This window comes from Oryza glaberrima, chromosome 1 (genome assembly GCF_000147395.1).
Source record: "Oryza glaberrima chromosome 1, OglaRS2, whole genome shotgun sequence".
In the NCBI taxonomy this organism is placed as follows: Eukaryota; Viridiplantae; Streptophyta; class Magnoliopsida; order Poales; family Poaceae; genus Oryza; species Oryza glaberrima.
In genome coordinates, this window is record NC_068326.1 from 418,238 (window position 1) to 435,769 (window position 17,532).

Here is a 17,532-nt window from a genome sequence, read left to right on the forward strand (position 1 = left end):
CTGCATGCTCTCTAGCCTCGCATCATTATTTTTGAGAGGCAATGATGTGATAATCCTTAAAATGGGGGCAGTCTCTTCTTAATTCTATACACCAGCAAATTCGCCTTGCTCTTTCAAAAATTATAATGGGGGCGATCCTGGGAAAAGGAATCATGGCTTTGAGAAATATGCAGAAAGAAGTAAAGCCCCAGGCCCAGATATGATCCTCTGCATTTAGCTACAAGAAGGATGTGGATTACAATTGACACAAGTACAATAGCAGTACTTACTACTGCGTAGGAGTATTTGCTACTTGTATGAAAAGGTGGAAGCAGAATTTCAGTATCCGTGTTGGCGTGTTGCTATCAGAGAAACGAAGGTAGTATAGTGGCTGTTGTGCATGTGCCTAACTATTGTTCGTACTACTACGAGTAGAGTATCAGTATATACTTAGTACTGGAGTAGTATCTAAGTACTAGAAAGTTGGTTAACTGATAGTGATGTTTGGAAGAAATGGAGAAAGAAAAGAAGATGATACAGCAATTCATGCACGTGGCTCAATGCATACAAACGTTTGTGACGGACTAAATACAGGAAATGAGCCTGAAAATGACAAGGTCACATTTTAGCCGAAGCAGCTTCATCTTTACTTACTCTAGTAGTAGTACAGTAGAGAGCAACTCACTCCAATCATCCAGTGGGTCGATCGGGCAGAGGAAGTAGAAAGCAGAGCAGAGGAGAGGAGAGGAGAGGAGGAATTTGGTCGAGCTGAGCCTCAAATTCCTGAGAAGGTGTGAGAGATGGAGCCTCAGCTTTCGCGGTGCCCGGAGACGGCAACAGCACAGCCGGAGAAAGGATCGGAGCCGATCGAACGGCGACAGCCACGTTCCCCCCTCCCCTGGCTGGCCTGAACTAGAACTAATAGTCCTAAAACTTTGGATTTGCCTGGCCATAGAAAGAAATGTTCTGGTTTATGTGGACCCTGTGCACCGCTGAGTGTTAGCTACAGGGATATGATATCCTGGATTACAAGCAAAAAGGATTTGATGCGGCGGTAGCCAGAATTTCAGTTTCAGTGTTACCGTCAGAGAGATGAAATGAAGGCAGTACAGTGAAGTGAGTGGCTGGTGTGAGTGCTTGGCCCGCGAAATGTACCATTAGGATGACATAAAACCATACTAGTAGTAACATGATTCAAACCTACTTGAGAGAGTGATGTTTGGAAGAAAAAATAAAATAAAATAAAATGTAGAAAAAACTAGTCGAGGATGCAATAATTGATGATGCATGTGGGTGAATGCGATTTGTGGATTGAAGGATGGATGTAAACGTTTGTGAGCGATATATATTGGATGCAGGGAATGAACCTGAAAATGACTTGTAACATTTGCCTGGCAGCCGGCGGCTTGATCTTTACTGAGGACGGAGGAGGAATTACGTTAGCTCGAGAGATAGAGAGACTACTCCTGCAGGGAAGTGAGGCGAGGAGGAAGAACGAAGCAATTAAGCAGGAAGGAAGGAGAGAGCAACAGCGCATGTATTGTATGCAGCCGGAGCGCCGAGGATGCGGCGACGGCGGCGGCATTGGGGCAGGAGAAAGAAGAGGTCGTCCAACGGCGGAGACGGAGACGATTGATTGGGTTCCCGATGGGCCGTTTCTGACATTCAGCCCACGGCCCAAAAACCACCCTCCATCGTGCCGCTCTTCTTCCTGGGCCGAACGCTCTCCCATCTCTTCTCTTAAAAGAAAGCCCACCGTTATTTGTCTGTCCATCGAGAGGATTTTAGTTTTTTTTTGTTTTCTCGGAGAAAAATGTAGAATTTTTTGTTTCAGAACAAAATGCTTGCGAAAGAACGAAAATTGAAGGAGAATTCGTTTTCTCCTATTTTCTGTATTGAGACAATTGAAGGAGACGTCCGATTTGTAGTTTGCCTGTACTAGTACGGTATGTGTCCAGGCATTTTGTTTTTCTATTTTAATTTCTGATGAGACGCTGATAACGAAATGACCAAGCAGAACTGAACTGTGCTATACCATACTATGTGCTGCTTCGCAATGGAAAAGCTAGTGGGCGATCAATCTCCCCTCCTCCTCCACCTCCACGTGGTTTCCTTTTTTCGCACCATATTACTTTCCTATTTTAGTAAATTTATGAATCTAAAGTTTGTACACCTCAAGTTTACACATCTAAAGTTTATACACATAAAGTTTAGAGACCCAAAGTTTATAAGTCAAAAGTTTATATATTCGACTCAAATTTGAATTTGAATTCAAATATTATATATATAGTATTTCTATACATAAATTTTTCTAACTACTTTTTTTATTTTTTTAAAAAATTATGGTGTCGTAGGAAGAGAAGGAGAGAAAGAAGGGGGAGAGGAGCCGTATAGGGAGGGGATGGGGGTCGATTAGGGCTCCCATCAGATGGCCTATTCAACCAAAGAAAAAACCAAAATTTGAATTTTCAAACTTAATTTTGATATTGATTTTGAGGTATTTTCAACGTAGTTTATTTTTCAGCATTGGCTTTTAAATCACCGAGAACATATATATATAAAAGTTTTTCCTATAAATTCATTTTTATTCTCTAATAAGCCATTAAAAAGCCAAACGATGAGGCACTAGCTTTACCCGCTTGGCAAATCCAGCTGGAGTAGCCCCCTGGGACGTGACGTGGCTTGGGTTGATTTACTCGAGTAGTATTTTTTTTTCTTAAAACGAAATGCACAATAAAGGCAGGGGAAAATAAAGAAAAGGAAGAAAAAGAGAGAGCGGGGAAGCGGCGCGGGGGTGGGGGCGAGTCGACCGTTGGGGTGCGTAACGTTCCAAAGCCCATCACAACACAAGAAAAGGAAGCAAACGGACCGTTGGTTGTGTTTGCTCTGGATTCCATCTTCCTCCTCAGCTCCTCCTCCTCACAACCAGCTTCTTCCTCCTCCACCTCGCCCAATTCTCTCCTCCACGGCTCCACCTCTGCTCGATCGGATCAAGATCAGAATCACGATCAGGTATCTCCTCTTGTTCATCATCAAGATTCCATCCATCCAATAATTCGCCTCTATTTCATCATCCCCGCCCCACGCCTTCAATCGCAGATCGATCCGCCCCGCCATGACCACGCTATCCGCCGGGGTCCTCCTCAAGCTGCTCGACGGCATGAAGGCCGGCGCAGCCAAGCCCGTCGGGGAGCACCGCACCGCGCTGCTCCAGGTCACCGACATCGTCCCCGCCGACCTCGACGACAAGGACCTCCTCCCCCGCCATGGCAAGTTCTACGTCAAGGTCTCCGACTCCTCCCACTCCATCTACGCCACCCTCCCGCTCCCCCAGGCCGATCTCGTCCTCAGCAACAAGCTCCAGCTCGGCCAGTTCGTCCACCTCGACCGCCTCGACCCGGGCTCCCCCGTCCCCGTCATCGTCGGCGCCAGGCCCCTCCCCGGCCGCCACCCGCTCGTCGTCGGCACCCCCGACCCGGCCACCCGCGCCAAGCCCGCCGCGCCCAGGAGGGGCTCCTGGGGCCCCGAGAACCATGCCGGAATCCTCGCCTCCCCCAGGGTCATCAAGCCCACCACGCTCAACTTCGAAGACAGGACGCCCGTCAAGGAGAGACCGCCCGCGCCCTCACCGGCGCGGAGCACCGCCTCCTCCCTCAGGAAGAGCAGCAGCGTCCTCCCCAGGATCACCAGGAGCAAGAGCTTCGTCGCCGACAGGGCTCCTGACCACCCCAAGATCCCCAAGAGCCCATTCCCCGCCGTCCGTAACCCACCACTATATACTCCCTCTTCAATTCGATTAGATTCGATTTGATTCTTCTCTGAATAATTGAGCAATTGGAGTTTCATCCACAAGTTGTGATAAGAGACGATTGATTATCTGTGCGGTGCAGGAGAAGATCTCAATGAGCTGCTACACAGCTTCGCGGGCGATGAGCAGAAGAGCGCCGCCCAAGGAGGAAGAACCCTCCTCACCGTCTTCGGATGATGAGCTCTGCAGCTCCGCGACGTCGTCCAAGAAGAGGCCATCCACGAGCACTCGCGTTCCGGTGCCCGGGAAGCTCAATCTCCTGGGGAAGGCAAGTCCCTCAACTCAGTTTCCATCCTGAATTCGCAGCGTCCTGATGCAGTCGTCTGATTGGGTTGCTGATTTCACTTCGTTCCTTGATTCAGGAAGCCATGGAGCAGAGGGAGCAAGCTCAGAAGGCCGCCCTCGAGGCGCTGCGCAACGCCTCCGCCACGGACAACGTAGTCAGGATCTACAAGTACGATCCTTTCTTTCTCTTTTCCTTCTCTATCTGATGGCAATGGTGAATGTGGCGATTCTCGCTTGCAAGCAAATTCGATTGAGGTGCTAGTTGCTGTATTACTTATCATTGAGTGATCGATTCTATGTTGGTCAACCGGACCAGGATGTTCGCTGAATTGAGCAAGACGGCGAGGCCCGACGCACCGGCCACCTGCTTCGAGAGCTTCCTCAGCTTCCACCAGGAGGCCGTGCAGGCCGTGACCGACATCGAGTCGATCCAGGCGGCCACCTCGATGGCCGGCGCCGTGGCAGCCGATGAGCCGCCGGTCTTGCAGGAGATTGCGCAGAACAGGTCGTCGTTGTCCAAGAGGAGAGGCGCCCTGGGCGTGTCCAAGTCGGTGTCGTTCGCGCCGGGCACGCTGGATGACGGCGGCGGCAAGAACCGGAGCTCCAACGCCAGCAGAAAGTGCCTTGTACTAGACAAGATCGGAGAAGACGGCGACGAGAAGCGATCTTCTTCTGGTAGTACTTCCACCGGTGCTCTCGGGTCGTCGTTGAGGCTGGCGAAGCAGATGCAATGTGAGGCGTCGAGCTGGTTTATGGACTTCGTGGAGGCTGCGCTGGAGACTGGCCTGAAGAAGAAGAGCAAGGCGTCGGCGACGGCGGATGGGCGGAAGCAGAGTAGCTGCTGCTGCCCGCAGTCGCTGATACTGAGGGTGATCAACTGGGTAGAGATGGAGCAGAGTGGCGATGGCAGCAGCAGGAAGCCCAGTCACCCGAGAGCGGCTGCCATTGCCAGGAAGCTTAGGATAAAGGCCAAGAACCCTTAAATCCTGCTAGTTTGTTCTTTTGCTTGTTGTAGGCATTGAGAAGCTTAGGAAAGGAAGTTCCAGGATAGAGATGCGGATTCTTTTGCTTCATGGTATATGAAGCTGTTCTGCCCTCCTCCCTGTGACATAAATTGACATCCATACTATACAGTAGTCAATCAGCCACAGAAGGAAGAAAACACCTCTGCTTGAGCAAGTGCTACGCTCTAGTTTGAGTACAAGTAGTACCATCCGTTATTATTCATTTTAACTTGTTTTTTTTATCATTATCTTATCTTGTGTTTTGCATGATGGGGGTAAGACAACCATTTGCTTGACTAATTCAACCTGCTTTCGCGGTGATAGAAATTGTTCTGATCACGTGGCATGAATGCTTTGCTATACATGAAAGTTTGAAATTTCTGTTTTATCTGATGAATGGACTGTTGTGTTGAGGTGGTCCTGTGCAAACTTGTATATATCCGATGAATAAGGAGATTCAGATGTAGTAAAAGTACCATGTAGGAGGAGAGGACAGGAGGATTGCTGCTGCATTTGCAATCGAGCCATTCAGCTAGTTGGTTTGGAACTTGAAATCCAGCCACTTCACGGCAGATGTTGTAAATGTAATGCGCTAAAGCTTCAGCAATCCAGATGAATGTTTAGTTCACACTGAAGTTTGGAAGTTTGGTTGAAATTGGTACGATGTGATAGAAAAGTTGTGTGTGTATGAAAGTTTTGATGTAATGGAAAGTTAGAAGTTTGGAAAAAAAAACTTTGGAACTAAACAGGGCCGAAATTGACTTGTTGATACTAGAATTTTAAGGCCGTCAGAACCTTCTCTGGCCTGCAAAACATAATGTGCAAGATGAATGAAGGAACCCAGAAGCATATGATGACAAAGTCAAAAGGTATCCATCCAGCTTTACATGTTAAGCATATTAGATATGCTTTGGATCGGTTTGGCACAAAGTGGAACTACAAATTGAAATGGGATTGGATCATACCTTGATCTCCTGAAGTTCCCATCTCTCTGTCTATGTTCTTCTTTCTTCTCTTCTAATTTGGAAGCACAGAGAGAATCGTGTCTTGGTTCTTCCCTGTGTTTCAGTGGGTTTTTCTTGATCGGGTAGCAAGAGAAAACTTAGGGTTTAACACTTAGGTATTGATCTCTATTTATAGCCATTGCACACAGGGGGAACCGACACTAGGGTATGGCGGTAATCCCCCGATCAGGGATGTTCATGAGAGATCGATCACTGTAGCGATCGCCCTAAACAAAATATCTCTTTGCCGACTTTAGGTTTAGCTGCAAGATCATATTTTGCGTTCACACTAACATTCTGCCCCTTGATCGTGAGGCTAAACTTATAAGTCCATTTCTCAATAAAATAGTATACCAAGACAAAAGATTACAGTGACCAATATAAAGCATCACAGAATCCAGTGACTATAGCATACCATTATATTTTAAAATAAACTTCTTTAATCTTACGAGCTCTTTGAACTTATTACATTAGGCTTATACACACTTATGGACTCACTTTTCAACAAAACAGTATATCAAGACACTAGATTACAGTAGTCAATTAAGCACCACTGAACCAAGTGACTATGGTTCCTATTTAATTTCAAAATGAGTCCGTCTTATTTTTTATGGGGAGTCAGTGCCATATAGGTTCCTTCTTATTCCAGGATCGAAGGCTTTTCTACCAAACGCATGCCGGCAACATGTTCTTTAAATACAACGGGTGGTAGGCCTTTTGTGAGTGGATCCGCTAACATCAACTTAGTGTTCATATACTCAACGCTTATTGTCTGATCCTGGATCATTTCTTTCACAACATGGTACTTGATATCAATGTACTTGGCAGAAGCACTTGATTTGTTGCTACTCGAATAGTATACTGCTGGTTTGTTATCACAGTATAATTTGAGTGGTTTCGATATACTATCGACCACTCTCAATCCCGGGATAAAGTTTTTCAGTCATATTGCCTGCCCAGTAGCTTTATAACATGCCACATACTCAGCCTGCATTGTCGACGATGCAGTAACTTTTTGTTTGGAGCTTTTCCACGATATAGCTCCCCCTGCAAGGGTGAATATGTAACCTGACGTGGATTTCTTATCATCAATACACCCTGCAAGATCAGAGTCCGAATAACCGACAACTTCAAGGTTTTCAGACTTTCTATATGTGAGCATGAGGTCTTTAGTGCCTTGAAGATAACGCAAGGTCTTCTTAGCTAATTTCCAGTGTTCTAGACCTGGATTAGATTGATATCTGCCAAGCATCCCGGTAACAAAAGCTAAGTCAGGGCGAGTGCATACTTGTGCATACATTATGCTTCCGACAACTGAAGCATATGGTATTGACTTCATCTGCGCAGCTTCATACTCATTCTTAGGACATTGGAATTTTCCATACTTATCACCCTTCATTATAGGAGCAGGCGAGGCTGAACAATTATGCATATTATACTTCTTCAGTATATGCTTTCTGAGATAGCCCCAAAACACCATTTGATCTGTCTCGGTAAATCTCTATACCCAACACATAAGTGGCTTCACCGAGATCTTTCATTTCAAACTTAGAGGCCAGAAATTTCTTTGTTTCCAGTAGCATATTTTTGTCATTACTGGCTAAGAGTATGTCATCGACATATAATATTAGGAAGATGAACTTACTCTCCTTAAACTTAGCGTATATACAGTCATCCTTTTTATTCTCCTTAAAACCAAATTGTCTTATGATTTGGTCAAACTTTAGATACCACTGCCTTGATGCTTGCTTTAGTCCATAAATCGATTTCTTTAGATGACAACCCATATGTTCTTTTCCTTTCATAACAAAACCTTCTGGTTGTGCCATGTATACATCTTCGTACAAATCACCGTTCAGGAATGCCATCTTAACATCCATTTGGTGTAATTCCAAATCATAATGGGCAACTAGTGCCATAATAATTCTGAACGAATCCTTAGTAGAGACTGGAGAAAGTGTTTCATTATAATCAATCCCTTCTCTTTGCGTAAATCCTTTTGCTACAAGCCTTGCTTTGAACCTTTCGATATTTCCCTTGAGGTCACGTTTAGTCTTATAGACCCATTTGCAGCCAACTGTTTTGGCTCCTTCGGGAATTTCTACTAAGTCCCAGACCTTATTAGTACTCATGGACTTCATTTCGTCTTTCATAGCTTTTAGCCATTCAGACGAATGTTCACTCTTCATTGCTTCTTTAAATGAGATGGGATCATTATCTAGTATAGGCTCATTCACCTCTTCACTCATAGGTTCATTCACCTCTTCATTCATGTAAGTGACATAGTCACTTGGAATCGCTGACTTTCTAACTCGTCGTGATCTTCTGACGGGTTCGTTATTTTTCTCATCTATCACAACCTGGGGCTGCTGAGCATTCTCATTATTCTCATCATTTGATACACTACTAGAAGTAGTTGCAGGAGCTTCAGCAGGTGTTGAATCATTATTTCTTTCTATTGAAGGTGCAACATGAGTATGTGTTGAGAAAACGGGTTCTTCAATTATAGGCATTGGAACATAATTCCGTTTCTCTTCCAGAACAACTTCTCTGGGTGTCATACTCCCCTTGATTATGTCATTTTCCAAGAACACAGCGTGTCTTGTCTCAATAAACTTTGTAAACTGATTTCGGCAGTAGAATCTATATGCCTTCGACTTATCAGGATAACCGATAAAATGACAACTGATTGTTTTGAGGTCTAATTTTCCCATGTTTGGATTAAAAACTCGTGCTTCAGCGGGACAACCCCACACATGAAAATAGTTCAGGGTTGGTTTCTTCCCAGTCCATAACTCAAAAGGTGTCTTAGGAACTGATTTACTGGGAACCCTGTTAAGAATGTGTGCAGCTGTCTTAAGAGCTTCCATCCATAACTTTACCGGCAGAGGGGAGTGACTTAACATACTTCGTACCATATACATAAGAGTGCGATTACGCCTTTCAGCTACTCCATTTTGCTGGGGTTCGCCCGGTGCTAAGTACTGGGCCTTAATGCCATTTTCCTGTAAGAACCTCGCAAAAGGTCCAGGAATTTGACCATAAGTAGTATGTCTACCATAGTATTCACCACCACGGTCAGACCTTACAATTTTGATCTTTCGATCATGTTGATTCTCAACTTCTGCTTTGAAAATTTTAAATTTGTCTAATGCCTCAGATCTTTCTTTGATTGGATAGATATATCCATAGCGAGAGTAGTCGTCGGTAAATGTTATGAATAAATCAAATCCATCCACTGACTTTACATTAAATGGACCACAGATGTTTGTGTGGATGATTTCCAAAACTCCCATACTTCGATTTGCACCTTTCTTGATTTGCTTGGAATATTTTCCTTTGATGCAATCAATGCAGTGATTAACATCTGCATCTGAGAAGTCCAAAGGACAGAGGATGTTTTCTTTAATGAGACGCTCAATTCTGTGTGGATGATTTCCAGAACTCCCATACTTCGATTTACACCTTTCTTGATTTGCTTGGAATATTTTCCTTTGATGCAATCAATGCAGTGATCAACATCTGCATCTGAGAAGTCCAAAGGACAGAGGATGTTTTCTTTAATGAGACGCTCAATTCTCCCCCTCGAAATATGGCCCAAACGATAGTGCCATAATTTCGAAGAAGTCTCATTATCGTTATGTTTTCGTTTGGTACTGACATTTGCATTTGAGGAGTCAACATTATAGGTGGCATCGCACACAGAAATTTGATAAAGTTGTTCCCGTCCAATGGCGAGACCAACCTCTTTATTATCATGCATAATTATACATCTATTGTTTCCAAAAGTACAATAGTAACCACCGTTATCTAAACGTGAAACTGAAACTAAGTTCCTTTTCATAGAGGGTACATAAAGGACGTCATGCAGTTGAAGTTTAAAGCCAGTATGAAGTGTGAGAGTGAAGTCTCCAATGGCCTTAACTTCAGTTTCAACTCCATTAGCAACTCTAATTCTTCTTTCCCCTCTTCTTAGGGTCCTCCTTATAGCGAATCCCTGCAAGGAATTTGCAACATGAATTGTCACTCCTGAGTCAATCCACCAAGAATTGGTGGCATAATCAATATTCAGGGATTCATCAACAAAAGAAATAACATCAGTACCTTTTTTACTAAGCCATCTCATAGACCCAATACAGTCCTTTTGCCGGTGTCCACTCTTTCCACAAAACTAGCACCCATCCTTTTCTTTTCCCTTTTCTTCTGTATAGGGATTTCCTCCAGATTTATTCTGCTGGGATTGATTTGAACATTGCCCCTTTTCTTTAAATTAACTAGGCTTAGGCTACAAATACTCCTTAAATTTCTTATACTTTTTTCTTCTCAGAGTGTTTAAATAGATTTGCATGGTCAACTCTTTCTGCCTTAAGCCTTTCCTCTTCTTGTACACACATGGCTATTAATTCATCAATGCCCCACTTGATCTTCATTGCATTATAATTGATCGTAAATGGAGAAAACTCCTGGGGCAGAGATGACATAATGAAATGGACAAGAAAACCTTCAGAGATTTCCATTTCCATTGGTTTAAGCTTAGAAGCCCTGTGACATTTCTTCATAATATGTTCCCTCAGATTTCCAGTAAAATCATATCTTTCATTGACCAATCTTTTAATAAGAGTGGTGGCATAAACCTTAGAAGAGCCTTTAAATTTTTCTTCAACTTTAGCAAGATATTCTCTGGTTGTCTGAGTATCTGGGACTGCTCCTCTTATTGCGTCAATAATGGAGCTCTTGATAATCATAAGGCATTTACGGTTTGAAATATCCCATTTTGCCTTTACTTCATCATATTTCCTTTTTAGGGTCTCATAATTCTCATTTTCCGGTCTAGGCTCAACCGGAGGGTCATTATGGAGGGCATAATCAATATCCAACAGAGCTAGAGTAATTTCCAGCTTCTCCTTCCATGAAGCATAATTACTTCCATTAAGTTGTTCAATATTGCCCATTATTCCGGCAATTTGTGAGGCATAAGATGCTGCATAAGAGAGAATCAACAGCTAAATAAGTACCTTGTTTTATTGATCAAATACAAAACGGCTTTGGCCAGAGAAGGAAATGAACAATAAAATTTTGTGAATAAGTATTTATTAATCAGCTTTGGCCAGAATAATAAATACAAACCACACTTTATCAATTTGTTTAAAACTCCTTTTATTAATTCAATCAAAACAGCTTTGGCCAGATTTGAATTGAATTAATAAATTTTGTGATCAAATAAAAGTCAATCAGCTTTGGCCAGAATGACAATTATTTGTCACACTTAATTATAATATTTATTTGTAGCGGAAATAAACTCATAATACATAAAACAATAATAACTTTAAGTAATAAACATAATGTAATAATCATAAAATAAATAAATAAATGAAAGAGAATTTTATTACATAACAAAGTCACTTATTATTCTTATTATCATTAACTAAAACATAATAAAATTTCTTCAATGTTTAAACACAAAAAAATCATAATCATAATTCTTCAAAAAGGAAAATTTTAATTGTAATATTATCTCAGCCCAATTCTTTTAATTAGGCCCATTACTATGCAGCCCGTTACTATGCAGCCCACACATTTTTTTTAATCTTGAACTGGGCCGCTTTCTCGAGCCAGGCCGAATGCGGCCTGGCCCGTTATTGCCGCGCCGCCTTCCGCCTGGGCTCCAGGCCCATCAACTTGGGCCTGGGCCTACGTTTGCCGCCTCCCGCACGGCCTCATCAGCCCGCGTCGGGAACGAGCCGATCCGAGCCGTCCATCTCATCGAACGACCGGGATCGCTCCCGCGCGGGACAAAACCGCCCCCCCCCCCCCCCCCCCCCCCCGCGAAACCCTAGCCCCATTCTTTCCCCTTCTCTTTCTCTCGCACCCGCGGCGACAATGAGATGGCGGCGAGCCAGCGCACGACGGGTCGAAGATAGCGCCATCGAGCTTTGCTTGCCGGGGCTGCGTACCGCCATATCTGGCGCGCATCCCCGTCGAGCAACGCTCGACGGTGCCCTAAGCACCCGTCGGTCGCTCGCGCAAGGAAAATCCGCGGCGGCGACGGCTACCTCAGCAAGGCAGCGACGGCGAGACGAGGCCGGCGACGAGCATGCGAGGAGGAGCCGGGCCAGCACGACGGGTCGCGAGGACGCTCGGGGACCAAGTCCTCGGGCGCGCGCTCGCCTCTTACAGCGTTGGTGGCGACGCGGTGGTCGCCGCCGGCCACCATGGCCCTTAGGTAAGCCCCCCGTGCTCCTTTTTCCCCTTGATTTTAGGGTTAGGGTTTCATGATTTGGGGAAATTTTGGGGTCTTACTGTAGCTAGGGTTTCGGTTCTTGGGGAATTATCTAAGATTTGCATGAATTTTGCCTTCCCCTTCTTCTAATCTCTTCAAGCCGAAACCCTAGTCGGCCTAATTTCATTTCTTACACCTCGGGATTGCATGATTTTGGGCTTAACTGAACTTTAATAGAGGGATTTGGGCATGAACACGAAGAACAACTTGAACATAAACACTTATTGAGTTCCAATTTGAGGCCAACCCGGTGCTCTGATACCATTGTTGGATATGCTTTGGATCGGTTTGGCACAAAGTGGAACTACAAATTGAAATAATTGAAATGGGATTGGATCATACCTTGATCTCCTGGAGTTCCCATCTCTGTGTCTTTGTTCTTCTTTCTTCTCTTCTAATTTGAAGCACAGAGAGAATCGTGTCTTGGTTCTTCCCTGTGTTTCAGTGGGTTTTTCTTGATCGGGTAGCAAGAGAAAACTTAGGGTTTAACACTTAGGTATTGATCTCTATTTATAGCCACTGCACACAGGGGGAACTGACACTAGGGTATGGCGGTAATCCCCCGATCAGGGATGTTCATGAGAGATCGATCACTGTAGCGATCGCCCTAAACAAAATATCTCTTTGCCGACTTTAGGTTTAGCCGCAAGATCATATTTTGCGTTCACACTAACAAAGCATACATGGAACGTATCATAAACTATGAAACTATGCATAAAAAGTTTCAAGCAATTACCTTCGCACTACAACAAAAACATTATATAAAGGCACTTTATATAAAACTCTAAGATCAGGAGTTTTATAGCGTAGAGACACTTTATAGAGGCACTTTCAAAATTGTCTAGAAAATTTTTACTCTAGAGACTCTTTAGAAATATTTTTAGCACATTTTATTAGATTTTATCTTGTAGAGGCATTCTTTCGGCACTTTAAAATGTGTTTAACATGTAAAGACATTTGCTTGAGACACTTTAAACTCTGTAGAAACACTTCTTACAATAAAAATATACTAAATGGCTAAATATAAGTAACTTAAGACATAAACATATACAATGAATGACATGGGGTTGAGTTGGTTAGTGCCTTGAAGATAAGAATGATTTGTTCAAAGAAGATAAGAATGATTTGTTCAAGAGATCATGAGTTCAAGGATTGGCAAAAACAAGGGAAAATATTTTATTCTCATTTTTACATTGGTTTCATATGGTTGCGGTACAATTTAATGTCTCTACCACCTTATAGACATTTTATAAAATGCCTCTTCGTTTGTAGAGACAATTCACCATAAGGCACTTATTAGACTTTTTTAAAATGCCTCTATAGTATTGTAAAGGCATTTGAAAAGTGTCTCTATAGTCCTAGAAAAATATCTCTACAAAAGTATTTTTCTTGTAGTGTCGGTAAGCAATATTTTACTGGATATGAGTTCAGCTAATCAAAGGTTTCAAGCAATTACCAGTCCCAGGTCCTTCATTTGGCTCCAATTTTATACTCCTTCTATATGAGTAGCTGCAGCATTACTTTTCTGGAACTCCTTAAGCTGTGTTTAGAGCGCTAACTACTTATCAGAAATTCTCCACGCAAGCAATACTGAGAAATCTTCCCAGCTGCATCCTGCGGGGGATAGGGACACCAAAGAAAAGATTCAGCACCGAAACACATTTGTGACGATTCATTTACCAGAGTAATTTTGATTGCTTGTATTCAAGTTTATTTGTTTACACTGACAAGTGATTTTGTAGCTTAGTTTTAGTAGTAAGTAGTATTGACTTGGCAGATATACTCTTCACGAACCAAGTACTAGCATTAGAACGTACGGGGGATATGGGACGTGGGTGCTTGTTTAAGAATGAGAAGTACAACAGGAAAGCTATCAGACAGTTACTAATAGGTGTTCGACAGTATTGATATGATACAGTCGATATGAACAAAACTGAAGTTCCTATAAATGAGATGCAATACTCATCTCTCGACTATTGTAATCCTTGCACTCCCAAGGTTGAAGGTTCTAATTTGGAAGATACAGAATTCAGTAACAACTGGAGTACTCCTATATATACTGCATAGAGAAATTAAAATGAGTGGCAGATGTGGAAGCAGGACGGCTGGACGGTTTTGTGTAGTTCGTTCGCCGCCGCCCGCCGAGCACCAACAGAGACAAGATCATCGCCGAGATTTGCTTTACCTCTTGTTCATCATCGTGGTTTCATTTTGCTGTGTACTGAATCGAGGATTGCGGCGATCACGAGAGGAGGGAACCACGGAGGGTAGGATTGGAGAGGAGTGGGGCCGCGGAGGAGGCGCGCCGACGAAAGAAGCGGCGGCCGTGGCCGGCGACAGTGAGGTGGCGTTTACGGGACGGGAGGGGAGGGGCGTGACGTGAGGCAGCAGAATAGACGCACGTCTTTCATCTAACGGCTGAGATCTCCCTCACCCGACATCACCAGTTTTGCAAAAGGAAAAAGTACCCCGAAGATCCCTTAACTTGTCATCGAATTATAAAATCGTCCTCCAACCACAAAACTGGATATAACGCATCCTCCAACTTACAAAACCAGTGCAAATTAGATCCATCGGTGGTTTTGACTACAGTTTTGTCCAACGTGACAGCTGACTCAGCGTGGAACCCACATGTTAGGATGCCACGTCAGCACCCTCTCTCTCTCTTCCATTTCCTCTCCATCCCTCCTCTCTCTCTCTCTCTCTCTCACACTTTTCTCCTTCTCTGCAACTGCAAGCGGCAAGCCGCCCGGCGGGTGGGGAGAGGTCGTCGGGGCGAGGCGGGAGAGGAGGAGGCAGCGGGCGACGAGGCGGCGATGGCGGAAGCTGCGACGCTGGAGGGCAAGCCGCGCCGACGCTGGAGAGCGAGGACGATGGTGACGCGTTGCCGCCGTCGTCCATCCGCGGATCCCCTTGGGTGTGCCGTCGATGTGAGCCACTGCTGCTGCCACCATAGGCTGACGGCCTTGTCTCCGGTCATCCCAGCGTGTTCATCACCGCGTCCTTGGCGCCGACCACCGTGCTCTTCACCTGCTCACTCGCCTGAAACACAAACGAATTCTCCTCAAAATCCACAACAATGGTGTTCGACAAGGAGAAATTAACCGAGGTTGCTAGTGGTGTGTACTTGTTGGAGGACGCTACCGGTCTTGTCCTTGCCAGCGACGGCGGATTCCTTGGTGTACTACGCCGTCTCGGTGGTCTTCTGCTTGGCGGCGCCGGCGGAGGAGGATGAAATCCTGATGCAGCACACGCGCTTCTGATCCATCTGCGTCAAGTGGCTCAAGCGGGACGCGAACCTACAGATGCACATGCGTAGACACAGTGACAAGTACAAGAGCGTGCCCATGCTGACAAAGCCGCCGCCGGCGGTGGTAAGGACAAGCAGCAGCTGGAGCGGCGGTACTCGTGCACGTTCACTGGGTGCAAGCGCAACAGGCTGCACGCAAACTTCCAGCCACTGAACTACTGATTACTGAAGACGATCTTGTGCATTGTTTCATCATCCTTCAGTAAAAAAGGTTGTGTTCAAAAATTGATTTGATAAACAAAAACGATGATTAGAATATAACAAAAGGCAGCCGGCATGGAAATTGGGACAGGTGCAGGGAGCCGATGCAGAACCCTCCACCGCGCCGTCTCGTCGGTCTCGGTGGCCTTCTGCTTGGCCTTCTCGGTCTTCTCGCCGAGGAAGCCGCTAGTCTGGTCCTTGCTCTCGACGGCCTTGTCCCTCGCCGCCTACGCCGTGCCGGAGGTCTTGTCCTTCGCCGCATGTGCCGTCACACCGCCGCCGACTTCCTCCGGAGAGCCCACCTAAGGCAGCTCACTGCGTTCCTCCGCCGCCGGCGGCGGCGGCGGCGTGGGGGGAGGCCCTCCTGCTCCCGCGTCGTCGCCGCCGCCGCCTCGTCGCCCGTCGCCGACCGCCGGAGTCCCGTCTCCCGCCTCCCCCACCGGTCTCCTCCCCACACCCGTCGGTTGCCCTGCTCGGTGAGAGAGAGAGAGGAGAGAGGTGGAGAGGGGAGGGGAAGAAGAGGCTGAAATGTGGGACCCACATGGCCCCACGCTGAGTCACGTTGGACAAAACCAGAGTAAAAACCGTGATCTAGTTTATACTGGTTTTGTAAGTTAGAGGATGAGTTGCATCCGGTTTTGTGGTTGGAGGACGATTTTGTAATTTGATGACAAGTTAAGGGACCTTAGGTATACTTTTTCCTTTGCAAAATGCCCCCTCGTTCGGATTTTGCTGCTGCATTCGCAAACCTAGCAGTGTCTTATGTTTTTGGGCCGAGGCCCAGATTGGTTTAGGAAGCCGGAAAAGGAGGAGCAAGCCGTCAATCAGTTAGATGATGGATCATAGTGGGCTGAAAGAAAATATGTATAGCCCGTTTCGGCCTAAAGCGAAATGCAAGCCAGCTCAGACTGAGCTCGCTCTCACCACCACTGCACCACAACAACTCCTGGCCATACACGTGGACGTGGAATAGAAGAAGAAGAGAATATTCCCTGGGCATTGGGCGATGACCGACGAGTGGGCCCGCCTGACACATGTAAGAGCAAGTTTAATAGTATAGCCCACTACTGGCTCCGAATAATCTATAGCCGATGTAATAGCTAATTCATACCATAGTTGCTTACTATATTATTAATATTTGGTCCCACCTGTCATACATACATTTCGTCTTGGAGTCCGTGCTGCAGCTGACTATAGATCTGTAACCCGCTGTTCTTATCTCTCTTTCTTTATTTTTTTTAAAATATCTTTATAGCTGGCTTATAGCCTGTTATTATACTGCTCTAAGCAAGGCTGAGAAGCCAAGCAAACAAAACGAAAAGCAACCGTCAAGTGGAATTAACCAGCGGATTAATTACTACCACTACCACAAATAATTCATTAATTCATTCATCCATTTATTCATTTAAAACAACAAGCACTAAGAAGCAGAAAGAAGGAAGAATCCATGTTGCATTTTATCCTACTGGTACCGTTTCTTTTCTATGGATGGAACATTTTATTCTAGCATTTGCTTGCTTTGCCTAACGTACTCTCCTCCTTAATTATCCATTCAATCAAAACAAGCAGGACTACTAGAAAGCAAGAGGAGAAAAAGAAGGAAGGAAGAATCCATGTTGCATCTTATCATACTGTTTCTTTTCTATGGATAGAACATTTTA

At 44.9% G+C, this 17,532-nt stretch overlaps 1 protein-coding gene and 1 pseudogene across 1 annotated transcript; one reads left to right on the forward strand and one right to left on the reverse strand.

Annotated features, from left to right (window-relative positions):
• The first annotated feature begins 2,846 nt into the window (after nucleotides 1–2,846).
• On the forward strand, nucleotides 2,847–5,844 carry LOC127763985 (uncharacterized). The gene is made up of 5 exons (XM_052288792.1): nucleotides 2,847–2,991; nucleotides 3,079–3,736; nucleotides 3,870–4,059; nucleotides 4,154–4,241; nucleotides 4,389–5,844. Exons 2-5 carry the CDS (start codon nucleotides 3,095–3,097, stop codon nucleotides 5,053–5,055), a joined length of 1,587 nt encoding a protein of 528 aa, XP_052144752.1. The 5' UTR covers nucleotides 2,847–2,991; nucleotides 3,079–3,094; the 3' UTR covers nucleotides 5,056–5,844.
• Nucleotides 5,845–14,807: 8,963 nt separating this feature from the next.
• LOC127781907 (late embryogenesis abundant protein 19-like) lies at nucleotides 14,808–16,871 on the reverse strand (annotated as a pseudogene).
• Between the last annotated feature and the right edge of the window lie 661 nt (nucleotides 16,872–17,532).